We start from the raw sequence: 27,463 nt of genomic DNA, 5'->3' as shown, positions 1-27,463 counted from the left end.
TCCCTTTCAAAGTTACAAATTGTTTTTAACAGTGATTTTTGTTATGGTAAAATCGCCAAAGCTTCTAACATTGCTATTTTTCTAAAGTTAAACTGTCTCTATTTGTAAATGTGTCAAGTAGTCCATGTTCATCTTTGGAAAAAATTGTCCTGTAGGAATTTTATTTCCTTTTCAGATGTTTTAGGTTTTTTGCTTTGTGTCCCATAGTCACTGAATGCCTATATTTCAGATACTCCGCTAAGTACTGGAGACAGAAAGATGAATAAAACATGGCATTTCTGCCTCCAGAAAGGTTTACTTTTTTATTAGGAAAAACCAAATTTCTTCCAGGGTTTATAGAAACTAATTTTTCACCCACCTGAAAGGCCCCTGCCAGCTCTGCCAAGAAGCTCTTCACTATCCTTCAAAACCTAACTTGAACACGCTCTTCACAACAGATGCCTTCCTTTCCCCCCTTGCACTGGAGTTTACCATGTCCTTCTCTTTCTGTTTTCAGAAGAGTTGCTTCAGAGCAACCAAATTCAAATAATACATTTTAAAAAAATTTTTATTGGAGTATAGTTGTTTTACAATTGTCCTTCTCTTTCTTTTGCTCTCTGTATGTTATACATATTTTGATTATATTGCTTGCTAATGTAGCAATTTGTTTTCTTGTTAAATTGAGCTTCGTGTTGGTAGAAGTCATCGTTTATCGTAGAATCCCGTGTGTCAAAAAATTGGGTCTGGTACATGGTAGACTGTCCTTAAAGGTTTTCATCGAAAATCTCCAAGTCCGTATTTATTAAGGAGGTAGCACACTATGACACCTAACATCAAATGTATCTTTATTGTTTTATCCCTTAGGGCCAGCAGCAGACCCCGCAGGTCCAGCAGCCAGGCCTGGTGACTCCGGTGGCCCAAGGGATGGGTTCTGGAGCCCACACAGCTGATCCAGAGAAGCGCAAGCTCATCCAGCAGCAGCTTGTTCTCCTTTTGCACGCTCACAAGTGCCAGCGGCGAGAGCAGGCCAATGGGGAAGTGAGGCAGTGCAACCTTCCCCACTGTCGTACAATGAAGAACGTCCTTAACCACATGACACACTGCCAGTCAGGCAAGTCCTGCCAAGGTGAGTGGACTCAAAGGGTTTTTGTGCTCAGCAATTAATATTTTTTTTTTACAGTTAGAGCTGATCACATTTTCTCTCTTCTGTTTTGAGACTCCTTACTGATAATGCATTACTCTGTATTAAGTTATGATAAAATTCAGTATCATTTTGTGAATGAGTATCTAGAGATGTAATAGGAGAGGAAGTTTTAGATTCTTCCCTTTTGGGGTGATACTTACTGACTTTTATTTGACCCAGCATAGCTTTAAATATTATTGAGGGTTTGCTAACTATCATGTAGGCCAATACTAAAAGAGTGTTACCCAACTTAATACAATTTGTATATTTATAGAGTCATTAGAAATCTGTGTGTTGGTTTTTTTTTTAATTTTTATTGGAGTATAGTTGATTTACAATGTTGTGTTAGTTTCTGCTGTACAGCAAAGTGAATCAGTTGAACATATACATATATCCACTCTTCTTTAGATTCTTTTCCCATATAGGTCATTACAGAGTATTGGGTAGAGAACCCTGTGCTATACAGTAGGTCCTTATTAGTTATCTATTTATATATAGTAGTGTGTATATGTCGATCCCAATCTCCCAGTTTATCCCCCCCTCCCTTTCCCCCCTGGGAACCATAAGTTTGTTTTTTACACCTGTGACTCTGTTTCTGTTTTGTAAATAAGTTCATTTGTACCATTTTTTTTTAAAAGAGAAATCTGTTTTTATAGGTTTGTTTGTTTTTTTTAATTTATTTATTTTTGGCTACATCGGGTCTTTGTTGCTGCACGGGGGCTTTCTCTAGTTGTGGCAGGTGGGGGCTACTCTCTGTTGTGGTGTGTGGGCTTCTCATTGCAGTGGCTTCTCTTGTTGTGGAGCACCGGTTCTAGGCGCGCGGGCTTCAGTAGTTGTGGCACACGGGCTTAGTTGCTCTGCAGCATGTGGGGTCTTCCCGGACCAGGGATCGAACCCATGACCCCTGTATGGCAGGCGGATTCTTAACCACTGCGCCACCAGGGAAGTCCCCAGGTTTTTATAATGTAAAGTAGATTGCACAGCTTTGTGGTGAAAAATAGGGGCTTTGGAAGCCAGACCGCTTGAGTTTGAATCGCACTTTGGGTGCTCTGTGACTTTGTACACATTACTTAATCAGTTTTTGCCTGTTTTCTCAACTATAAAATGGGAGGATTAATAACTACCCTATAGAGGTGTTATGAAGATACAATGAGTTAATAACATTTGTAGCCCTCATTATGTGATCGATAAGTTAGCTAATAGTAATGTAAAAATATAACCTGCATTTGAAAAAAGAATCATTTTTCTTCTTTTTAGTGGCACACTGTGCATCTTCTCGACAAATCATTTCACACTGGAAGAATTGTACAAGGCATGATTGTCCTGTGTGTCTACCCCTTAAAAATGCTGGAGATAAGAGAAATCAACAGTGTAAGTGACTAAATCTTTTGAAGCTTTTATATCAAAAGTATTCTTAGACTCACCAGCGCAACTTGGTGAGATGTAGAGTACCTCTTGATTGTGTGAAGTTCCTGTGACTGCCTAGTGCTATCATACTAGATTATTTCCACTTACCACTAACTTCATATTAATAAGGTTAGAATGGAAGTACTTATTACCTAAAATAAGATCCAGAAAGATCATTGCTTTGACATTGGGCAAGTTACTCTTTTATACCTGTGATCTAAATATTTAGATAATTTGAAATTAATGTAAAAAGAAAGAAGAAAGTTTGAGATTATTTTTAGAAGCCTGGGGTGATGAGCTTTTCTTAGAGGAAAGACAAGTCAAAAGTAGAAAGTGCAGCCACCACACCTCCTTTAGAAACAAAACATTTAGCATTTAGGATTGAAAGATAAATTTGGAACTATATATATAGCATGTTTTTAAAAAGTAATTAAATTCCATAAGTTAATGAAGAAATCATAAATAGCCCAGTAGAGAATTGGGATTAGGAAATAGTTCACTAGAGGGAGGAAATACCAAAAAGTTCCCTATTAAATTAAGGAATGAAGTAAAGTACCATTTCTCTCCTGTCACATTGATAGAAATGATGCTACCTGGTGTTGGCTTTTGTGTGGCTCTGAGGCATTTCATACACTCTGATGGGAATATTGATACAGCCTGTGGGAAGGCTTTTGGGTATTTTGGATCAACAGCTTTTCATGCCAATGATCCCCTTTGACCAATCAGTTCTGCGTCTAGAAGTTTTTTCAAGGAAGTAATGGGAAACAAGATACGTGTATTTCATAATCACATAACAATAATTTTGTGTTTAAAATTCACTCAGACATCGTAGTGTTTTTTTTCTCACCATCTTTAATGTTGTAATACTGTTTCTTTTGTTTTCTCTAGCAATTCTGACTGGAGCACCAGTTGGACTTGGAAATACTAGCTCTCTAGGGGTGGGTCAACAGTCTGCTCCCAGCCTAAGCACTGTTAGTCAGATTGATCCCAGCTCTATAGAAAGGGCTTATGCAGCCCTTGGACTACCCTATCAAGTAAATCAGATGCCAACACAGCCCCAGGTGCAAGCAAAGAACCAGCAGAACCAGCAGTCTGGACAGTCTCCCCAGGGGATGCGGCCCATGAGCAACATGAGTAAGTCTGTGTCCTCCTAGTGACAGATGTGATACCAGTTGTGTGTGTAAATACCATGTAATATGCAAGGTTAACTTCTTAGTTTATTTTAGTCTCTGTGTCTGTCTGTCTGTCTCTTTTATTGTCTCTCTTTCTCTCCCTGTCTCCCTCTCTTACTTTTTTTGTTACATGATTAATTTTTTGAAGTAACTTTTAAAAGATTATAGTGTAGAAATCCCCTTGTAATCCACATACCAGAGGCAACTGCTTTTGGTTTATATCCTTCTTAATCCTGTTATGCATATATTAGTTCATATTTCTAGAAATGGGATCCCATGTGTTATAACAGACTATTTCTTTACACAATGTGGACACCTTTCAGTTTCCATGTCTAATGTATCCTTTTTAATACTTATGTAGTATTTTGTTGCATAGAACAGTGTGTTACAGGTGGACATTAAAGTTTCCAAATTTTTTGATATTTTAAATGGCACAAAGAAACTGAAAAAAAAAAAAAAAAGAAAAAAAAAAGAAACTGTTTTGGCTTGGCACAAAGAAACCGTTTTGGCTCGAAGTATTCTTTTGGTAATATTCTTTTGATTTGAAATGTTTGGTTATTGTTAATATAGATTTCTACATATCTGGCAGCAGTAGTCGTTTGCCTTTGAAATAGTTTATCAAATACACTTGTTCTCTTAACCTCTTCCTATGATAAAACTGAGAGGGAAGGGGAAGTGTGAGCAGTGTTCTAATATCCTAATTTGGGAGTGGTTTTTATTCTCTAATTGTATGGTAAAATAAAGGAGATTTGCCCTATGACTATCCCTTTACTGTCAGGCAGTTGAACATCTAAGCAATTTTGTATAAATAGTTAAATACCCAGCACAGGTAAGCCCATAACTTTTAATTATTTGCCTCTTATTCTGAAATTGTTCTTGATGATGAAGTTCTTCTGTAATTAGACAACTGTCTAATTTGGAATAATCTACCATGCTTTTTCCTTTGAAACCCATTTTCATCCCTCTAGTAATAAGTGCAGTAGGCTTTAGTTTCTGCACATTGTTTGATTCTAAATGAGAAAATTGGGCACGCTACTCTTGTAAGAATGTAAATCTTACTGATCTTTATTTTTTATTTTTTAATTTTTTTAAAATTTATTTATTTATTTATTTATGGCTGTGTTGGGTCTTCGTTTCTGTGCGAGGGCTTTCTCTAGTTGTGGCAAGCGGGGGCCACCCTTCATCGCGGTGCGCAGGCCTCTCACTATCGCGGCCTCTCTTGTTGCGGAGCGCAGGCTCAGTAATTGTGGCTCACGGGCCCAGTTGCTCCGCGGCATGTGAGATCTTCCCAGACCAGGGCTTGAACCCGTGTCCCCTGCATTGGCAGGCAGACTCTCAACCACTGCGCCACCAGGGAAGCCCCTGATTTTTATTTTTAACTTAAGGAAATGTACACTGTTTCATAACAAGCAATGCTAACTTGTTAAACAGTTATTGAGAAAAGAGTTTTAAAAACTGGACTAGAAACTGGAATGAAGAGCATTCCTGCCTTTCAGGCTTGTTTTCAAGCTCTTGTTTATTAAAAGAGATCTGAGGACTTCGTTTCCCCCCTCTTCCACCTCCCTCCCTCCCTCCCTCCGTCTCTCTCTCTCTCTCTCTCTCTCTCTCTCTCTCTCTCTCTCTCTCTCTCTCTCTCTCTCCCTCTGATTTATGATTGCTTTTTTCCTCTCTCTTTCCAAGTTATGTAGAGTGCGTCTTCCTTGAGCTTTAGGATCTTGACCCAATGCAGTTGTCTACTCCTGACCTAGATTTTCTTTTTTTTAAAAATAAATTTATTTATTTATTTATTTATTTTTTGGCTGCATTGGGTCTTCGTTTCTGTGTGCGGGCTTTCTCTAGTTGCATTGAGCAGGGGTTACTCTTTGTTGCGGTGCACTGGCTTCTCATTGCAGTGGCTTCTCTTGTTGTGGAGCACAGGCTCTAGGCGTGTGGGCTTCAGTAGTTGTGGCTCGCAGGCTCTAGAGCACAGGCTCAGTAGTTGTGGCACACGGGCTTAGTTGCTCCGCGGCATGTGGGATCTTCCCGGACCAGGGCTCGAACCTGTGTCCCCTGCATTGGCAGGCGGATTCTTAACCACTGCGCCACCAGGGAAATCCCCTAGATTTTCATTTTTGTAATTGGTTGTTTCCCATTACTTTTTCAAGGTTTTGTGTATAATTACCAGTTTAGTTCTTGTCATCTTCTTGTATCATCTGTGTATTTATATGTACATTTATATGTACCCACAGAATTATTTGAAAGTTAACTAGCTTCTTGGATTTTTTTCCCCCTTTCTCAGTGTCTTTTAAAAAAATTTTTTAGGATTAAGATTAATCAGGTTTTTCCATTTATTTCTTGTTATTGAGTTAATGGTGCCTTTTTGGTAATAACCATCATTGTGAGCCAGTACTTCTAGAATACCTCAGATATTTTTGTTGTGTTAGAGCCCATCTTGAAAACTGGTGTAAAACAAACGTAAAATGTCATCATGGTTTCTTTTCTCCAGGCACAAGCCAGATAGTCAAAGGCCTCCTTTGAAGTAATTTTTCCTTTTATACCAAAGTCCTGTAATGCTGGGACATTCTCAGAGTTATAAATTTTAGGTACCTGTGATTGACAAGGGCATTTGAATAAAAACAGCATTCACTTAGATGTACTGTGTGCTGAAAAAAACATACTAAAGGGGGCATGATCCCTACTTTTGAAACATCTCTAGTTTGGATGGGCAGGTAAGTGACTAAATAGACAAAATAGCAAGATCTCTACTATGTGTATCGGGTTATAGAGATTCTGCAGCAGGGAGGGGAAGAGGGAATCCACTCCAGAACTCCAAATTAGAGCTTTTTACTGTAAGCCTTCCATGACCATACTTGACCACATTCTTAATCTTCTGGTTCCTATTGAATTCACTTATTCTGTAAAGATTTTGTTAGGGCTTAGAAAAAATATGTATTCTCCTAGGGCTTAGGATTCCCCCTAGGGCTTTAAAAAAAAAAAATATATATATATATATATATATGTATGTATGTATATATATATATGTACTCACTGAATATTAGGTGCCTTGAATTCTTTTTTTGTTCATTTTCTTTCTGACTTATTCTCTGTCAGTGCCAGTAGTGTCTTTCTTCCTACATTTTTGTATTCTCAAGTGAATGCTCGCTCTTAGGGTCTTGAATGCGAACCTGTGTAAGGGTATCCTTCTCAAGTTATGATGGAGCCATTACTTGCAGTAATGGACCCGGATACTTCAGAGGGAATGTTTGGCTGTGTTTTCATGCGCCATCAGAAGGCAGTAAGATAAGCAAATTGATACATAGTGTAATCACTTTTTCTTTTACCTTCATATTGTTGTGACCAGTAAAACAAATCTGTGTTAAGGGTACGTAATTTTTCTGAAAATGAGTATTCACACGTGGAGTGTTCATAGTGACAAGTAGACCACTACCGGCAACTACATTTTAGAGCCTGCCTTGATGATGTCAGAAGCAGAGTTCTGCCTAAGCATTTGGGAAGCATGATGAAAGAAGGCAACAGGATTTTTATTAGACATTGTCTAGAAATCTAGTCAATTATTTTCATTTTAGGGAAGTTTTTGTATTCTTTTTTTAAAATATCTTGGAGGGTATATTAATAAAATTGTATATCAAAAAATTTTTTAACCACACGAAAATCTGGTTTAGTGTAAATATTGTTTGTTGTTTTGTTTTTAAAGAAATAATATTCATTAAAATCATTAATCAAAAAAGTTAATATATGTACATAGAGCTATTCAAGCCAATTTGAAGGAGTATTCAATTAAAAATGTTTAACCCAAACACTGTTTTTCATTCCCCTCCCTAGGGGTCATCATACATGTCCTTACATAGATTGTGCTTATGAAAGCACCTGCATATATTAATTCAGTTCCCTAAACAATTTTGGTTCTAGTTTTTAGCTCCTTTTAGCTTCATTACTCTTATGTCTGTCCATACATATATGAGTATAACTGTAAGACAGAGTATCAAGTGGAAATCCTAAGTCAATGAATATATGCATGCATTTTTTCATTTGTTTAGCAGTTACCAAATAGCTCTCCCAAGAGTGGGTCAGTTTACACATCTATGAATTTTTATTGAAAATGCTTCTTTTCCCAAACCTTTCTCAACACTTGGTGTTCTCAAACTTTATTAAAAAGTTTTTAAGTTTTACTTTAAATGCAGTTGAGCATATTTGCATACTTTTAAAGCTGTTGTATTTCTTTTTTATGTAAATTGCCTATTCCTTTCCTCTTGGATTCTTCATCTTTTTTTCACTGGGTTGTAAAGGTACTTTGTGTATTAGCCTTTATATATGTGTTGCTAATTATATCACAAATGATTATTTATTATATACAATGCTAGCATTTTTTCCCCCTGATTTGTCTTCTGTCTCTTGACTTTGTCTATGGTGATTATTTTACTTATTACTCAAATTTCTAAATGTCCTTAAGACTTCTGTTTTGGGTCTTACTTTGAAAGGATAAAAATTTCTGTGATATTTTCTTCTAGTACTTTCATAGCTTTTCCTTTCTCTTCATCCGTTTTTGTTGTTTTTATTGTCGTTGTTGGTATTTAAAATACTCTGTCTTGCTTTTTGTTTTGACCTAGGTGCTAGTCCTATGGGAGTAAATGGAGGTGTAGGGGTTCAAACGTCGAATCTTCTTTCTGACTCGATGTTGCATTCAGCCATAAATTCTCAAAAGTAAGTTTTATCTTGGGTTGTGCCCTTTGTCAGATTTCAGACACTTGTTAGAATTCCTTGAGTTTTTTTAATTTGCTTGATTTGAAGATATCCTTGATGAATGAAGACAAATAATATGAGTTTATTCTTTAGGCTCTCTGTAACCTCTTTAGAACGTGTATCAATTATTTGGGGTAACTGACACCTTCCCAAATACAGTAGAAAGTTCCAAATGCAGCTGCTTAAAAAACGAGTTTGCTCTATCCCAGTGTTAACAATTAGTCCATTGCCCAGTGGATTCCCTGGGATAAGCTGTGTCAGAGTGACAGCTTAGTCTTATAACACAAGACTTAGTCTTTTAAACACAAGACATCATCTACCCCTCCACACAAAGAAATGTTGTGGGTTTAACTCTTTTCCCTCACACAAGTACAAATACATACACACCATTTCCCCCAGACTTCTTTATGTGTAAATAGACTTGTCATAGTGTATTGGCCCTATTGCAGTCATCACTGTCAGCTCTACTTAAATGAGATCCTCTTTCTCCTACCCTTCTTCACTAAAACTATTTCACTCCTTTTTAAAGCCCAATGATGAGTGAAAATGCGAGTGTGGCCTCCCTGGGTCCTATGCCAACAGCAGCTCAACCATCCAGTACTGGAATTCGGAAACAATGGCATGAAGATATTACTCAGGATCTTCGAAATCATCTTGTTCACAAACTGTAAGATTGTCGGCTTGTCTTATTCATAGGGAGTTACCAGGTCAACATGCTACCAATCTGCCAGGCACTTAAACACAAGAGAAATATTACTGATTTTTCTATAGCCTGGCTGCTGCTGCTGATACTTCTATGGCTTTCGTGCTTCCTATTCTCTGCTTCTCAACTTTTTCACCATCATTTGTTAGGAGTCTTTCAACCTTTAATGGTGTGTGAATGATTCTGCCTAGCGACAGTAATCAATATATATTAGTTAAAAATTATTCATTTAATACCGTCTTTACAAAACTCATATTTTAAAAGAAAAACTGGGTCTTAGATTATTAGAATGGTAGAGGCAACACTGTCTTCTGTTGTTATCCTTGGTAAAGCTTTTATTATCTTGACAAATTGAATCTGTTTGGGTGGTCTCTCTGTGGTCTTCTGGTCCTCCAAATGTGCACATAGTAGTAGTTTGTGAAATACCCCTGCACTGTTTGGTGTGAAGTTTATGTATGCCAGGCACACTGCCTCACAAGCACTGTCTTGTTGGATGAAAGAGGGGGAAGGCATATAGAGTGGTAAAATGTAATGTGCCCAGTATCCTAAAGATAGAGCTCTGCCCTCACTGATTAGAGAGCTTATACTTCAAACAAAATGCAGCATTTTTTTTTTTCTTGGAAGAATCGGTCTTTTTTCGTTTCCCTTACACTTAATAGAGGGATCTCCTTCAATTCATCCAATTTTTTATTGGCTTAGAACCATGTGGTCTGTCTTTTATCTTCTTATTTTTATGTTACATTGGCCTACTAATTCAACTTGAGCTTCATTTAGGAATTCTCAAATGATAGCATCAGAAATGGAATTTGACACAAGGAGAAAACTCTGAGATTTTAATACTGAATTAATAAGGACTAACCGAAACAAACTTATCTTGTGATCACAATAGATTATTTGGGATTGATCATCTGACTTCATGTTAAATGTTTATTACATGCTTGCAAATTTTTTACTAATTTGGGTTTCCATTTATTTCTTCTCCGCTTGGTTATTTCAGGTACAATACACAACTGAACATGAGTTGTCCAGATGATAAAATTAGTAGCTGACATCACATTTTGTCAACCTTCAGGAAAGTTAGTGACAGGCGTTTTGCAGGGAATTGCTAGAGAGCAAAAGACATTGAATTTAGCAGAATTATTATGCATTTTTGTTCCCTTCACTCTAAGTTTTTGATCATTTAAGATTTTGTAGAGATTATTAGGTTTTATTTTACTAAGCTGAATAAAGAGAGTAGAAGGATCTTAAGGCTGTTGTTACTTGGTACTTTGGCAAAGGTCAGGTTTTCTCACTTCCTTTATGCAAATAGCACAGTATAATTTTTTTGCTCTACGTTAGAGTGACTGGGACCAGAGAGTATTTTTATGGAGTCATTTCTTATTTCTGATCAGGAAAACCCTTTCATTACCACAGAGAGACACTTTCATTTTGGTCAGTAATTTATATTTGAAGACATCTCATAACCTCATTTTAAAATTTTACCTAAAGTGTTCGTTGTATAAAAATGAGAAAATACTAATCAGGAAGACATTTAAAATACTGTGTACTTATATGGTGAGGAAAAAAATGCTGACATGATATAACAGTGGTAGGATTTTCTATTCCTAGTGTTCAAGCCATATTTCCTACTCCGGATCCTGCTGCTTTAAAAGACAGACGGATGGAAAACCTGGTTGCATATGCCCGGAAAGTGGAAGGGGACATGTATGAATCTGCGAACAATCGAGTGAGCATCTGTTTTTTCTACTCAAGGCAAAAGTGGACCTCTTCTGGCTGTTTAGTTTATTCCTCTTTGTTGCACGTACACAGAATACTATACTTTAGAGGACACCCTTTAGCCATCCTGTCTTATTCTCACTGTGGAGTCACGATAACAAAGCAGTTTTCTTAAAGTGTACGTCAAGAATCTTACATTTTTCCTCTTAATACAGTACACTCATGTGACACTTTATCTGGGTTGTCCTTCTGTCAGCTAAAAAGTGGTTGAGCTGTTACCAGCTCTGTGCTATTTTCACTATAATACGGTGAATCAGCTGCTTAGTATTTTCATCTCAAGTAGTATTTCTGTATCAGTTGAACTTTCCTCCCTAAATTGGCACTTTTCCAAAATGTAGCATATTCTTCCCACATGCTGTAAATTGTAAACCTACTTTGAGAAGTCATGCTTTACTATGTAGGTTCATTATAATAGCAGCTTTTCATATGATCATTCCAAACATGAGCTCATATTTGGAATGTTGTAGGAAAGTAGATTAGATTTATTCTTCTCCGTTTTCATTTCTGCCTACCTTTTTAAATGAAGCTAATGCCTGTTCTTAGTTCATTTTTTGTTACCTGATGGTAGTCCCTCTTTTTTCCTCATCTCTATTTTCAAAATTCAAAAAGGCGGAATACTACCACCTGCTAGCTGAGAAGATCTATAAGATCCAGAAAGAACTAGAAGAAAAACGAAGGACTAGACTACAAAAACAGAACATGCTACCAAGTGCTGCAAGCATGGTGCCAGTTTCCATGAACCCAGGGCCTAACATGGGGCAGCCACAACCAGGAATGACTTCTAGTAAGTGCTTTTTATTATATTTATTTTGGGGAGAAACTGAAATAAAACGGTTCCTAACCAGATTCACTAATTTGCATTAGCTTGTGTAACTATTCTAGAGCTTTCAAATGACTCTTTTTTGCCTTTTCAAAGAAAATAATTCATTCTCTAGTAAAAACAGTAAGCTGAACAGTGTATTGAAGATTTCTGGACATGGCTTGACAATATGGCATCATTTTTAGTGCCAAAGATATTATTCTGTCATAGTGACACCTAGGAAGTGATAGTCCACAGGTTTTCACTGATTTGCATATGGTAGGCAGCCAGCCAATAGATGTAGACTGAGCAGGTTCAAATACCTTACTGGCTTTGATACATCCTAAACAATATCATGTTACTTACATTGTCACACTTCCTTCTTGACCCAATATGTTCAAAGGCTAAGAACTGTTTCTTTTTTAGAAGCATCATTTGAAATTCATCTTGACAGTTTCAGCCTTCTTGACCTAATGAATTAACTGGATAGCCAAGATGATCATGCATTCCATTATTCATTTATTGACTCATTACTAGGTTCCAAGCAGTGAAATATGGTGTGGGTACACAACGGTGAGGAAAAATACAGGCTATTTAAATGATGTGTGAAAGGCTGTGATAGGGAAAACCTGTGTTTCTTGAGTCAGGGAAAGCTGGCTACCTATAGATAGTGCCAAATGAGCCAGCAGGTACCAGCTCTTAGGCCATTAGTGGATTATTAGTGGGCTGAGAAATTCACCCCCCACAGGCCTTGAAGTAGTCAAATGGAGAACTTTTAGCAGCCTCATTTGTTAACTGCAGTGTTGTGCTAGATGTATTTTCTCATTGAGCCGTGATGTGAAAAGAATTGAGAACAGCATTTCTGGCGGAGGGAACAGCATACACAGAGGCCCCACTAGCAAGGGAAAATGCAGGTATTTTTTGAGTAGGTAGGAGAACAATTGTTCAGAAACAAAATCAAGACTAGAGTTGTGGACACTGCCTCACTGCTAATGGTTTGAACTGGGGCAGTAACTAAGATACAGAGACAAGTAGACAAATTTGAGATACTTGGGTGTAGTAGAATTTACTTGAATTCTTCAGAAATTTGAGCCAAGTTAAAAGTTTATCAGATGTTAAACTGTAGTCTTATGTTAAAATAAAAACAGGATGGTACTGGTGCAGTAGGGTAGGGACAAATATTAGTGGAACTGAGTAGCCCTAAGTATATGTTTATAGACTGAGATTCCTGTCATACCCTATACACAGGAATTAATTGCAGAAGAATCCAAATTTTTTAAACTTTAAACAAAAAGATCAAAAGTACTACACAGATTATTGAAGAAAATATAAAATGAAATGAGAAAGGTCTCTAAAGTAAATACTACCTGGAAGCTTTTTTTTTTTTTAATAAATTTATTTATTTTATTATTTTATTGTATTTATTTATTGTTTCTGGCTGCGTTGGGTCTTTGTTGCTGCTTCGTTGCTTTTCTCTAGTTGCAGCGAGCGGGGGCCACTCCTCGTTGCAGTGTGCAGGCTTCTCACTGCGGTGGCTTCTCTTGTGGAGCACGGGCTCCAGTAGTTGCGGCACGCGGGCTCAGTAGTTGTGGCTCGAGGGCGCTAGAGCGCAGGCTCAGTAGTTGTGGCGCACGGGCTCAGTTGCTCCGCGGCATGTGGGATCTTCCCGGGCCAGGGCTCGAACCCATGTCGCCTGCATTGGCAGGCGGATTCCCAACCACTGCGCCACCAGGGAGGCCCTACCTGGAAGCTTTAAAGAAAGAAGAAAAAAACGGAAGATACCATAAACATAATTAGTGAGCAAACCAAGGAAACTATTTTCATATTAAAGGGGCTAGTTTCCTTAATATACATTTAGAGTATATACATATGTATATTTTCATCATTCTTAGTTATTTCTATTTTTGTATTTAAGAGGTGCGTGAGATATAGTGCAGTGTAATATGTGTATTATTTAAAGTCTGTTCACAGTGGGCTTGTATGCATAAAAACACATTATTGGGGTACACAGTCAAACTTGGTCACTGGACAAAATCTGTGGCTATTGTCTATAGAGGTATTCTTCATACCAATGAAATAATCAGGCTTGATCAAATAACAGCATATTGAATGCTGTATTAGTCTTTTTAAATATGAGCTTTTATATTATTGTCCTGTCAGTGCTGAAAGCACCCTGGTTCATAAAGAAATGTACTAAAACCATTTGGATGCATTTTCTTGTATTCCAGAAATAACATTTTCTTCAGGTTCCTGTCTAGTTCATAGCTTTATTTTTTTGATACTCAGACTGAATTCTGTAAGTTACACTTTATTTTTTAAAGGGGAATGGCTGCCTGAAAGATGCATTTCTAACCATTTCTCTATTCCATTCTAGATGGCCCTCTACCTGATCCATCTATGATCCGTGGCAGTGTGCCAAACCAGATGATGCCTCGGATAACTCCACAACCTGGTAAGTTATGAAAGAAATCAGTGTACTTAACCATGGCTTTTTTTTAACAGAGTTCCTAGTGTATTACAAGATGACACCTGCCGCAGGCCAGCAGCAGGTATCATAATTACCTGCCTGAGAAATCAGAAAGCCTTTTATTAGAGTAGGAGCCCAGGGAGGAGGGAATGGTGAAGAGCAGATTGGCTGACAGGTCAAGGGGCAAAAGACATTTAAATGATCAAGCATCCATTTAAAAACAACTAGCCAAGATGAAATTTATTCCAGATTGTAAAATTTGGTTCAGAGACCATACATTAATTAACAGTGCCCTTCTGTGGCTGCTGTGAATGAAACAGATTCACAGTTGGAAGCAGGTGCCTTTATTTGTCCTGATACAGTGACATAGAATCATAAATAAGAACTCTTTTATTCTCCAATTACATGAAGGTGTTCAGATCTAATATTTTACACTTATTCACAGGTTTGAATCAATTTGGCCAGATGAGCATGCCCCAGCCCCCTATTGGACCCCGGCAGACCTCTCCTCTTCAGCACCATGGACAGTTAGCCCAACCTGGAGCTCTCAACCCGGTAAGTTTGACCTCTGGGTAATCTTATTGGCCTTTACTTGACATTTTTAAAATCATTTTTCTTTGAGAGAAAAAATTCTCACGCTTGCTTAAACAGCTAACTATACATAATTAATTCTTAACGATTTTTTTTCTATAATTCTGTTGTATTTGCCCTTAGTATAGACATGATTAAATAATTAAAACTAAACCATATACCACAATTAGGCAGAGAATACTAAAGTCCTTAATTTTCACCTACCTCTTTTACCTGTATGCGTTATTTTTAGAAATTTATCCTACAGAAATAATTCCTGAGATACTAAAAGGATATAATTTGAAGAAAATTCATATTAAGGATGCTATGTTATGTACTGTGTTTTAGGAAAAGGCCATAGCCTGAATGTACTGTAAGGGATTCATTATGTTTAAATTACGGTACATCTGTAAATTGGAATGCTTCATAAGCAATAATTTCAGAACTTACATGATGGCATGAAAGGTCTTTACAGCTTTAAGTGGGAAAAGCAGGTGTCTAAAGTATATTTATTATAGGATCCTGTATCGTTAAGAACTTTCTTGATTATAATTTATATAAAATAAACACTAAAAGAAAGATTTCCTTCCAAATACTGTTCATACATAGTCACAGTACTAGAAAGCTTAAAAGAGCAGCCAGTCGCTGCTGCCTGGAGTCTCAGTGTTGAGTAGTCTGCATACTTTGACACAGTCATCTCTCTTCCGTAATGCCTCTCTTCCCCAAACACAGAACCTACCCAGGCAGGAAACTGTCAAGCATGATGGAGGGGCAGTTGCCTGATTTTAGAGAGTGGAGAAGATGGCCTCTGAGCATCTCACTGCTCCTTATGCAAATTCTAAACCTGTCATCCAGCTTTCCATATTGGCCTCAACCCTTACCTTGCCTCTCAGAGTTAGTTAGTGCTATCAGTTGTTAAGCCTTTTTGGAGTTGTCTAGCACCAGTCTGCTGTGTTTAATGAGGGGTCTTATTCTTCATTTTAACCTATGAAACAAACACCTTTCTTAGACTATGAAGTTCTTGGCCTTTGCTATCCATAGTTTCTCATTATGGAGTCTTATAGTTTGTGCTTTAACAATACCACCTACGTAAGCAAAGACCTCACGAAATTGTGATTCGCTCTCCTCACTTATAAAACAAACGGAGTGTGTAGACAGTTACCTCTGTGCCTCGTTCTAGATGCATTTGTGTAATTTCTTTACGGTGGGCTTGGGTAAGCTGTGAGGCTCTTCTCCATTATCTTGGCATGAGTGTCAGCTGTTGTAGCACCACTTTCTTCCTTTCCTACCCCACCCTCCCCATAGCAGGGCCAGAGCAATTGGTAATTCCAGCTGTAGTAGAATAACTGAAAAAAAGCAATTTGGTGCTCTGTGTTTTTTTGTTTTTGTTTTTGTATGTGTGTACAGCCTATGGGCTATGGGCCTCGCATGCAGCAGCCTTCGAGCCAGAGCCAGTTCCTTCCTCAGACTCAGTTCTCAACACAGGGAATGAATGTAACAAATATGCCTTTGGCTCCATCTGGCAGTCAAGCACCAGTGTCTCAAGTATGTCTCACAAATGGGTTTTTGTTTTTGTTTTTTTTTAAACTTGTTTCCGTGATTCCTGAAACTTCTCTTAATTTGGGTTTTTACAGAGAAGGGTGACAGCAAATAATGGGTGGAAATAGATGATTAAGCTTTTAATAAGAACAGTTATGGACATGGTATTCTGAACATGACAGGATTACTCTGTGACACAGAAGTGGTATTGATTGCTAATAAGTAAGAAAGATTAGATTTTAAATAAAATAAAATAGTTTTAACCATTTTTTAAAATAGTGAACTCTCTTTAAAATGACGTCTTACTGAGCACTACAATGCAGAAAGAAGAACTCTGGCTGAAGAGAGCATAGGACAGCCAGAAAACACTGCATGCTCACCTGTCCCGTGCCTCTGCAGTGGCTGAGGCCATTCTGCTGATTTTTTTTAAGTCTACTTAATTAAATACTGTATTGGTTGGATTTTCCAAAGATATGCCCCCAATAATAGGGTTTTTGACACATTTTGAAATGGAGGCATACATTGCTGGTTTCTGTTTAATCAGTTTGTGTCCTTAAATGTATATAGCCTGCCTATGTAAATATTTCTTTAATTCTGTTCTGAATTGCGTCTTATGTTTTTCATCTTAACAGGCACAAATGTCCAGTTCTTCCTGCCCTGTGAACTCTCCTATAATGCCTCCTGGGTCTCAAGGGAGCCACATTCACTGTCCCCCTCTCCCTCAACCAGCTCTGCATCAGAACTCACCCTCACCTGTACCTAGTCGTACCCCAACCCCTCACCACACTCCCCCAAGCATAGGGGCTCAGCAGCCACCAGCAACAGCAATTCCAGCCCCTGTTCCTACACCTCCAGCCATGCCACCTGGGCCACAGTCCCAGGCTCTACATCCTCCTCCAAGACAAACGCCTACACCGCCACCAACGCAACTTCCTCCCCAAGTGCAGCCTTCACTTCCTGCTGCTCCTTCAGTTGACCAGGCGCAGCAGCAGCCTCTGTCCCAGCAGAGCACAGCAGCCTCTGTGCCCACCCCGACGGCGCCACTGCTGCCTCCGCAGCCGGCAACTCCAGTAAGCAGAGACGGGGCTTTAAGCAGGATCGTGTCAGCTGTGCTGTAGTTTTACACTGCTTCTGTGCTGTTGCTTTATTCTTTTCTTCCTTTTTTTTTTTTTTTTGGCCGCATTACACGGCTTGTGGGATCTTAGTTCCCCGACCAGGGAGCCAGGCCCGGGCCCATGGCAGTGAAAGTGCCGAGTCCTAATCACTGGACTGCCAGGGAATTCCCTGTGCTGTTTCTCTTCTGTGTTGTTTCTTCTCTTATTGTTGTCTCCCCAATTAGACTAGAATCTGTTTATAGTTACAGACCTTCTTTCTCTTTTTTCTTGCTGTCGTACCTAACGTAGGAGGAGCTCAAAAGATTTTGTTTAGATCGTATGTTGACCATGGTCATGTTGTATTCCAAGGCTCGAAGGCATGTAAGGAGAGGTGACAAAGGGAGAGCATCGACAGTACATTTAATACCCCACGTGAACTTTGAAAATATTTAAAGAATCTTTTCATACAGTCTGAACTGATGTACTCAAGAGCAAATGAACAAAATCATCGATTTATGAGTATCTGTGGTACTAGCCAAAGTTAGAAAATTCATCATGTAAGAGATTAGAAAACTATGGGCCTGAAACAAACCGGTAGCTTCCTTGTGAAATGAAAGGCTTGTTATCTATATAGTAGAGATCCAAATGCACATCTAACACTTGCATCCTTACTGATAGAACTCTATGTGTCACAATCTAAAACTTTCTACTTGATCACTGATACTAATATTTCAGTTCTCTGTCATACTGGCAAACTGAGGATCCCCATGAGTTATAGCTACTTCATAAAACGTTGCTTATCCATGACTGGTTCATCTTAGCTTCTGATATGTAAGGAAAGGCAGGATGCAGAAAGGAAACTTAATTCTATGTAGGATAGTTTCTGAAAATACTAATTTCTCATTATGAGATATCTTATTGGAAGACTTAGGGAAAAAACAGAGATTGCTAGTTATCCCATTAGAATGCGATGATTCAAAACAGCTGCTTATTGTGGGAGTTCATTATATTCTCTCTACTTTTCTGTACATTTGAAACCTTTTCTAATGAGAAGTTTAAAAGAAAAGATTGCCAGTCATCCTTATTTTCCTTCCATTTTTCTATAAACATGAACTCCTCTGAGGTAGTCATTTCTGAAACCCCCCTCCCAGGCACACTGCCACAGAATGAGTTACTGAAGAAACAGTTGCCTACTCTTTTATCTGCAGCCAACCAACCGATATTTGCAAGTCCTCAGTCTCCTATTCTTGAGCGTAATTTACTTCAAGGGGGCGAAATAGGTCGAGTAAGTGAAAGCACCATCAGTGGGTGTAATGACACTAGCCTAAAAATAGGTAGTTAATCATGCCATCTTGTTGTGTGTAATAGGCAAACTTTTTGTTTTTCCCTCTCTTTCTGCCCAGCTTTCCCAGCCAGCTGTAAGCATCGAAGGTCAGGCATCAAACCCTCCATCTACTAGTAGCACGGAAGTGAATTCTCAGGCCATTCCTGAGAAGCAGCCTTCACAGGAAGTGAAAATGGAGGCTAAAATGGAAGTGGATGCACCAGAACCAGCAGATACTCAGCCAGAGGATATTCCAGAGGTGAGAGTAGGGCAGTTACTGCTGTTTTTTGGTTAGGACCTCTGTCTAGGAACTCACACATGTTACAGGAAAGTATTCTATAATTAGGTCTCATTTTATTGATTTCCATGTGAAAAAGGGTCTTCAGCTACACCCACAGGGGAGAGTAAATAAGATAATGATGTTATTGCTTCTCAGTTACATGTCTTTGGAAAACCAAAAATTCCTACCTTGCCTTTTAGACTAAAGCAGAAGACTGTAAAGCGGAACCTACAGAAACAGAAGAGAGAGGTGCTGAATTAAAAACTGAAACAAAAGATGAGGAAGACCAGCCAAGTACTTCAGCAACCCAGTCATCTCCAGCCCCAGGACAGTCAAAAAAGAAGAGTGAGTCTCTTAGGCTCTGTGTTTCTGGAGGCAGAGAAAAAAACCAAAGACCTTAGTAGAGTGAGATTGGGTTTCTTGGGCCTTGGAATTGAATTTTAATGTGATTTCATTAAGCTTGGAGCCCTTGGCCTGGTCTCTTCATTAGTGCTAATGTTGGAGAAGAAATTTTCTTTCCTTTAGGTATATGTGCTTCCTACAGTCACTGGGTGGCTAACAATTTCTCAAAATTATCTTTGTCAGAGGACAGAAATTATTGAGTAATATCCTTGACTAAAATGCAGGAAATAATAGCAATAATATTTTTTGTTAACCTGCTGTGCACCAGCCACTGTGCCACAACCTGCCGTGTCTCATCTAAGAACTTCACAGCCCCTCTGTGAGCTTACTGATCCCTGTTTTACAGGCAGGAAAACTGAGGCTCAGCAAGGTCAAGTAACACTTCCCAGCTCACTCAGCCCAGGCAGGCTGATTCAGAGTCTCTGCTCTGAACCACGCTACTGAATATAATGAGTCAAGCCAAGCAAGCAGCAATGCTTAGCAGAGAGTGTTAAACAATTCCCACAGAAATTAGTTTACTAACTAGTTTAGGACTAGAACTTCTCGTGGCTCTAGTGACCCATTCAGTGGCACAGGTAGGACTTATCTCAAAGAGGAATCTGCAGGCTCCTGAAGATGATGTGTACAAAAGTGCTCCATGAATACAATACACTTTAAAATGATGGGGTTAAAAAATTATTTTCATTTAAAAATAAGGTTGTTGGGACTTCCCTGGCGGTCCTGTGGTTAAGACTCCACGCTTCCACTGCAGGGGCATGGGTTTGATCCCCCGCGGGTCGGGGAAGTAAGATCCTGCATGTGCATGGCATGGCCAATGAATGAATGAATAAATGTTTGTTATATATGGAGATGTTATTTTGATCTAGGCTGCAACAAACCCAATCTTAATATTAGGCATCTGCTTTTAAAACAGCTAATCTTACAAATTTGCTCAAATTCTGTTTATTTTGAGCACGACAAAGTATGAGACAAAGAAGATTCTCCCGTCTATTTGTCTGATTTTTTTCATGTCAGCCCCCACCATGTGGTGAAAAAATACTCAAGGTACTGACAGATATACCCCCTTGAAGATAAAATTAATTTGTAAATAGAAGAAATAATAAGGCCTGTCTGCTCAGAGTGATTCAAAGCTCGAACTGGACCCTTAATGGCCAGCTTCTTAAATGGTAGTTTAAATTAATTCCATTTGGGACATGCCAGCAAATCTTTCCTGACTTTTGGGAGACATACTGAGAACACATTTGAGCATAATTTGATCAACTGAGTCCATCATTCTGGCAATAACAATTTAGTTCTTTCTTTAGACTGAAACCTAACATTTGCCATTAAAATAGTAAATACGTCTTCCTGCTGAAGCTCTAAAACATCAAGCATTTCAGTGAAGGACTCTTGGCCTTCAGTGGCTCTGATTCCTTTGGCGATAAGACAGTACCAGGTCTAATTTCTGACTTGTTACATGCTGATACCAGGAAGGAGGGCTTCTTCCGTTCTTGCTTCACAGCATCCCCCGCCTGTCGTATCTTTTGGAACATTCTGACAAGTCTTTTCATAAATTTTTGGAAGGCTTAGCATTCTGCTTCTACTTGGTCAAGACTATCTTAAGTGGGTCTCTGACTGAGAAATTATCTGAGCCATGAAGAGTATTTAAAGGTGACTAGACAAGGTGTTTTAAAGGATCTATCTGAACCAGGAAATAGAAACACCCTTAGTGATATTTCATGGGGACAATGTAGGGAATTTTGTGTTTTCTGAGTCTTGAGATATATTTTATAGTTTCAACTTGAACTTTTTTTCCTCTTTTGCTTAATTGGTAACTAATTTCAAATATACTCTTCTTAAGTTTTCAAACCTGAAGAGTTACGACAGGCACTGATGCCGACATTGGAGGCACTTTACCGACAGGATCCAGAATCCCTTCCCTTTCGTCAACCTGTGGACCCCCAGCTTCTAGGAATCCCTGTAAGTATGTGGTGGTACTTCTCTTTTCTTTTAAAATTCGTTAATAGCTTTATTCAGATACAATTCACATATTGTACAAATCACCCATTTAAAGTGCACAATTTAATGGTTTTTGTGTATTAACAGAATTGTGCAGTTATCACCACAGTCAGTTTTGGATGATTTTCATCACCCCAAAAAAGAAACCCCATTTCCATAAGCAGTCACTCCCCATTTCCACCCACAGCCCCTACTACCAACCAACTGCTGGTCTGCCTTCGGCCTCTGTGGATTTGTCTCTTCTGGACATTTCATCAAAGAGAGTCTTACAGTATGTGGTTCTTTGTGACTGGGTTCTTTCACTTAGCATAATGTTTTCAAAGTTTGTCCATATTGTAGCACAAATCAATACTTCATTCCTTCTTACGGCCCAGCAATATTTCATCATATGGATGTGCATACATTCTCTTTACCCATTTATTAGTCGATAGACATGTGGGTTGTTTATACTTTTTGGCTGTTGAGGATAGCACACCTGTGAGTGTTTACATACAAATTTGTGTATCTTTTTATTTCTCTTGGGTATATATCTAAGAGTGAGATTGCTGGATCATAATGGTTTATTTATTTTTATCACTTGAGTAGCAGTAGTTCATGATAGAAAAGATAGATCCAAATTAGCTTCATCTGCTTTTAAAGTTGCCTTTATACACCAGGCTGCTGGGAGGTTTCATTTGAGTATTTTAAATGGTATTGGATAAGTCATTGGAGTGCTTTGAGGGGCAAAAATCTGTTAGAATCTTTTTTTTTTTTTTTTTTCCTATATTTTTCTGTGGCCTTAGATGGATCACCAATATTTTCTGGGCTTAGTTTCATCTGTAGGCCCCATCTAGTACTAAAATGTGAAGGGTCTTTGATTTCTTGGTCTTTTAAGTTGATCACACATGTACTATGGTAAAGTATCTGGAATCGCTCCTGTAGACGATCAGCTTGCTCCTACAAAGTCTAGAGTAGTTGTTATTCTCTCTGCCCCTGGCTGCTTCATATCTCTGTAGGCTAATGATTTAAAGAAGTGATGGGCATCGATCATTTCTTTGGAAATACAGACACATCAAAGACTCAACATTATCCAGAAAATTTATAATGATTATAGCAAGATATGCTGTGGACCTTGAATACAGTGAGACTTTTGGATAATGTTGTTTGGTGTCATTTGTCCTTCTAGGATTACTTTGATATTGTGAAGAGCCCCATGGATCTTTCTACTATCAAAAGGAAGTTAGACACTGGACAGTATCAGGAGCCCTGGCAGTATGTGGATGACATTTGGCTTATGTTCAACAATGCTTGGTTATATAATCGGAAAACATCACGGGTGTACAAATACTGCTCCAAGCTGTCTGAGGTCTTTGAACAAGAAATTGACCCAGTCATGCAAAGCCTTGGATACTGCTGTGGCAGAAAGGTAAGAAATGTTTGCACAGATAAGAACTGCATGGAAAACTTGCCAGTTAGAATCCTGAGTCATCAGATTGTAAGTTCATCTTGGGTAGGTACTTGGTCGTATTTACCTGTGGTGCACGGGGCGTGGCATGTACTAGTTTTCCTGTACATGGCAATTCACATTGAGCTCCTCTTGTCCTCTTCAGTTCTTTGGTAATTGGTGGAAGGATATGACTGTTAAGCTTGCCTCAGAGTGGTGGAATAAAACAGTAGCAAACTAGATTAGTTTTAGTTCAGTGAACTGTCTTGGAAACTGAAATAACCCATTATAAGAGACATAATGAGAAGTAAGGCTTCACTAACTTCTGTTTCTGATTTACTTGCCAGTGTAAATATTTTAGCTTGCCCTTCAAACCGTATTTAACAAATGGTTTCTTTTGCAGTTGGAGTTCTCTCCACAGACACTCTGTTGCTATGGCAAACAGTTATGCACAATCCCTCGTGATGCCACTTACTACAGTTACCAGAACAGGTAAGCTCGACCTGTGTGGACCATGGTCAGAGTGTCCGCGTGTCCAGGGAGTGCATGCGGATGGACCAGCACACATACAGTCGTGGTTCATGTGTAACTTGCTTGAAAACAACTGTACAGCACAAGTTCTGGTCTTTGCATTCTGCCTTTGTTTGCAGAAGTAAACGATTTTCTAGTAGAAAGTAGCTTTGTATCAGTTGTCTGGGCCCTTATTTTTATAAGGCAGGAACCCAAGGCATTAAGAAGTTAAGCAACTTTATGAGTCGGTGGCATACCTGGGATTATGTCCCAGGCCCCATATTTTTTTCCCACTGTCCTTTTATAGCTCACCACAGCCTCAGGCAAAACAAAAAAATTTCAAATTAATTGGTCTACTTCTCTGTGAAATTGCTGCCATCCATTGCCATTCCCAAAACCACCCAGAAAACTTTAACCAAAAGTTTGTTAGCCAGCTGTATCTTTTAGGAAATGTTTCCTTTTTGTGTGCAGCCGATACCTAAGTTTTTCTTGGAGTATGTAAAAACAAAGGATCCCAGAGTATTTGCTTTGCCTCTGTTGAGCACATTAAAAAGAGCTCTGTACCAGACTGTTCCTTACAAAGATGTGCATATGACCATGGACGGTAGGCTTCTAATAAATTAGACACTTCTGCCTTATTTTCTCCTGCTCAAATAAGGGCTGTAATCACACAAATTGGATTCGCTAATCTAACTTAATCATGATTTGTCTCTTATTTTGTGTAATCAGCCAACAGTATAGCTGGCATGGGGTGTAAATAAAAAAGCAAGGCTGGACAGTCAATACTTTGATGACCCAAACCCATGGTGGTCGTTTTTGCTGAACTTGTGTGCTACAGATGTATTTCTAGCTTTGAAAAAGTCACTTAAACTTTTTGTTTTATTTACAAAAAGTTAGGTGCACTCCCCTAATGCTTTGTAGTCGTAAGAATCTATAGTGTTTTACTCCTTAAAACCTAGGAAAAGTGGGGCTCAAGTTGTTATTAGCACCTTATGTTCAAAAAAGCAAGTGACAGCTGGCATGCTATAATCTCATGCTATAATCTTGGCATTTATGTACCTTTTTCGGATTTTAAGCACCAATCTACAGCGCCCAGGAATATATAATCATGTATCTGCATACACCACTGCCTTTTCCCTCTTGAACTATGTCAGTTGGTGGCTACAATCAGTATTTAACTGCTTGTGCAGACTTTTTATTGTATGTATGTGGCTTCCTTGGGATCAAAAGGAAATTTGGGGTGTTTTTTCAGACCACAGTTGTTTCTAGATGATTATTTCCTGGTACTGTATCCATAGTGGATTTTTTTCTTTGGAAGTGGGGAGGTTTTTTTCTTTGCTATGTTTAGGTAATAGAGTAGTAGTTCTTCTCGCCACAGTATATTTATCCTACTTTCGATTATTTGCATCAAGTAGCATTAATTACTAAAATGAAAGGGTGTAGGTCTGTGTGAGACTTGTTTGTTTTATTTGCTGTAATCATTTGCTACTTGTGATCCCATTGAGATATTTAATGCTAATCTGTGCTTTGCCTTGGCTTTCTGCTTTGTGTTGTCTTGTCTTGCTTTTATGTTTTTTGTTGTCCTGCAATCCCTCATTTCTTCGTTTGTTTTGTGTTTTTTTTTTTCCTCCCTCATGCTTGTCGTTGTCTGCACTTGGCTTTGATTGCAAAAAACAAAAACCAAAAACAAAACCCAAACTGTGGTGCCCATAAATCTGCATCATTGAATGTCCTTGTCGCCGTTGATGACCTGCTCTCTGCTCCCGCCCCCCTCTTGGCCTGCTGTGATTGGTGGCTTCGTTGCTTGGCTTGGGCTGTGTTGTGTGAACGGAACAGTTCACCCCAGTATGGCCTTCTTGCCGACAGGTATCATTTCTGTGAGAAGTGTTTCAATGAAATCCAAGGGGAGAGCGTTTCTTTGGGGGATGACCCTTCCCAGCCTCAAACGTAAGTAACTATACTATTTTGGAAAGTACTCTCTTATTTCTCAGTTTGTTGTCAGGTGATTATGCTCAGGCTTCTAAGTGGTCTTGGGTTATGCTGTCCAGTATCGTATAGCCACAGGTAGCTATTTAAATTCAAATTAATTCAAAGTAAATAAAATTTAAAATTCCCAATTTCAGTTACTCAGTAGACAGTCTGTGGCTAGTGGCTGCCATATTGGTCAGCAGAGATAGAGAACATTTCCATCATAGCAGTAAGTTGTGTTGGTACTGATCTAGGGAATACATCAATATTGGATGGTCATTTTAGATATATTTCTTCTATAGGGAAATAATCAGCTTCTCCTAAAAAGTGAAAGGCTGTAGTGCAAGGGAACTTCATTGTTAACTGTTTTGAGTTTGAGAGGAATTGAACAAATATAACCACCTTACAGCCTTCTCATAAAGGTTAACGATACCAAAGTCATTATAATGGTCAGTATCATTTAACATCATTAGGGGTTTAGGAGTTTGTGAGAGTGATTTATTAGAAAGAGACTTGGTTGGACTTTCACAATCTCACATGCTCCTGTGGTTTGGTAAATTCCAAGAAAAATTTTCAAACATAGCCTAAACTGCCTCATAGTACTTCTAATCTCTAAGATTTAGTTTACACACTCAAATTTGGACTGTTTTAGGAAGAAAGAACTATTTGGTGTCCTTTTAATATTCTTCGGCTTCTTCTCTTCCGGTTTAACCTATAATAAACAGTCAATTCAGAACATTTCCCCAAAAAGTATGGAATTGTTATGTTACTAGTAAAAACAGGGCTTCTGAGAAAAACTGGTTAGTGTTTTCAAATTGGGTTTTCAAGTTGTACTTTTTCTTCAGTCACCATTGACATATAATATAGTGGGGTCTGGTACTGGTCTGGGGGTAGATACTGGGTCCCCTTGAACCTTAAGAGATTTTTCTGACCTTGGCTAAACCAGGGAAGTCAGGACTGATGCAGCAAAGGGAGGCAGCCTTACCATGGGTACTACTGAGTAGCTTACCACATGTTCTGTACCTTAGGACAGCACCACACTGACTGTGAAGAGTGTAGAAACCCCTCTTGCAGTTCCTCAGGTCGGCAGTGAGCCTGGGAGTATGTGGTACTAACAAGTTCCCAGGTCCTTCTAGGCTGCTGGTCTTTAGAACACACTTTGGGTAGCAAGACCTTAGGCCAGGTAGCGATGAATCTCTAGCCTGTAACTAGTAGAAAACAGTTTAAATGTGGAAATGTCCTCATTCCTCATTTTTGTGAGGTAGAGTCACAGTAGTCAAAGTTGGGCCCCCTGCAGTTTGTTCTAGGTAGAGAATAAGACTGTTAGCTCCTGTATTTGTGAGGCTATGAGCAGTGTGGTAGGCTAGATTTCAGGGTAGGAGGCCATGTGAAAATTTTTAAATGAATACCCTTTTTTTGGCTAACTCTAAGTAACCTGAAATATGTACTCTTAATATTGAAATTTTTTATTAATATAAAAAGTTTGAGTAGACTGTCCTGAAAATTTAGTATTTTTTATAAATAGTGGTTTAGCTCCCTCTATACACAGTATCTTTCATACGTAGCTCAGTCTAGGCACATTAAAGTATTAGAAGGTGTAAATACCTAACACTAAGAGTAGTAGGCAAGATTTTAAAAGGAAAAGAAGAACAAATTCAAAAAGTCCTTTCCAAAAACATAGGCATGTAAATGTGCATTTTGTGGGAGCCAAGAATGTACTGTTGTATCCTTGGTATATTCTTAGATTTAAATAATCCACTTACAGGGTGGGGTTTTTGTCCTTTGGTTATTAGAACAGTAGTCAGACTGCTAATCTTTCTATGTTGCTTGTTCTCATTGTGTCCCTCTTCTTTCCTTAGTACAATAAATAAAGAACAATTTTCGAAGAGAAAAAATGACACTCTGGATCCTGAACTGTAAGTAGTTCCCCTTGAGTAGTCAGTACACTTTGATTTTCCTTCTTCCTTTCATTCTCTTGGTTTGCACAGCCAGTGAGATGATTCTATATTCTTGGGACTAAATCTATAACATACATCTAACAGAGATGGTAGAAGTGCTAAAATTTACATATGGTTAGTATTCATTTACATTTCACTAAATCTACCTAATATTTTGGTGTTTTGTAGGCT

At 38.5% G+C, this 27,463-nt stretch overlaps 1 protein-coding gene across 1 annotated transcript in view; it reads left to right on the top strand.

The window, feature by feature from the left end:
- Positions 1-27,463, top strand: part of EP300 (E1A binding protein p300) — a 73,342-nt gene that overhangs the window by 28,799 nt on the left and 17,080 nt on the right. Inside the window, 18 exon segments of the mRNA XM_061206504.1 lie at positions 844-1,105; positions 2,420-2,533; positions 3,458-3,703; positions 8,349-8,442; positions 9,011-9,148; positions 10,793-10,910; positions 11,570-11,744; positions 14,134-14,211; positions 14,672-14,781; positions 16,204-16,341; positions 16,968-17,405; positions 18,833-19,012; positions 19,234-19,378; positions 21,276-21,394; positions 22,599-22,838; positions 23,260-23,348; positions 25,233-25,313; positions 27,194-27,250. Coding sequence (XP_061062487.1) covers positions 844-1,105; positions 2,420-2,533; positions 3,458-3,703; positions 8,349-8,442; positions 9,011-9,148; positions 10,793-10,910; positions 11,570-11,744; positions 14,134-14,211; positions 14,672-14,781; positions 16,204-16,341; positions 16,968-17,405; positions 18,833-19,012; positions 19,234-19,378; positions 21,276-21,394; positions 22,599-22,838; positions 23,260-23,348; positions 25,233-25,313; positions 27,194-27,250 — 2,822 coding nt within the window.

The sequence above is a fragment of the Eubalaena glacialis genome, chromosome 11, assembly GCF_028564815.1.
Source record: "Eubalaena glacialis isolate mEubGla1 chromosome 11, mEubGla1.1.hap2.+ XY, whole genome shotgun sequence".
NCBI lineage: Eukaryota > Metazoa > Chordata > Mammalia > Artiodactyla > Balaenidae > Eubalaena > Eubalaena glacialis.
This window is presented reverse-complemented; position numbering and strand designations above follow the sequence as displayed.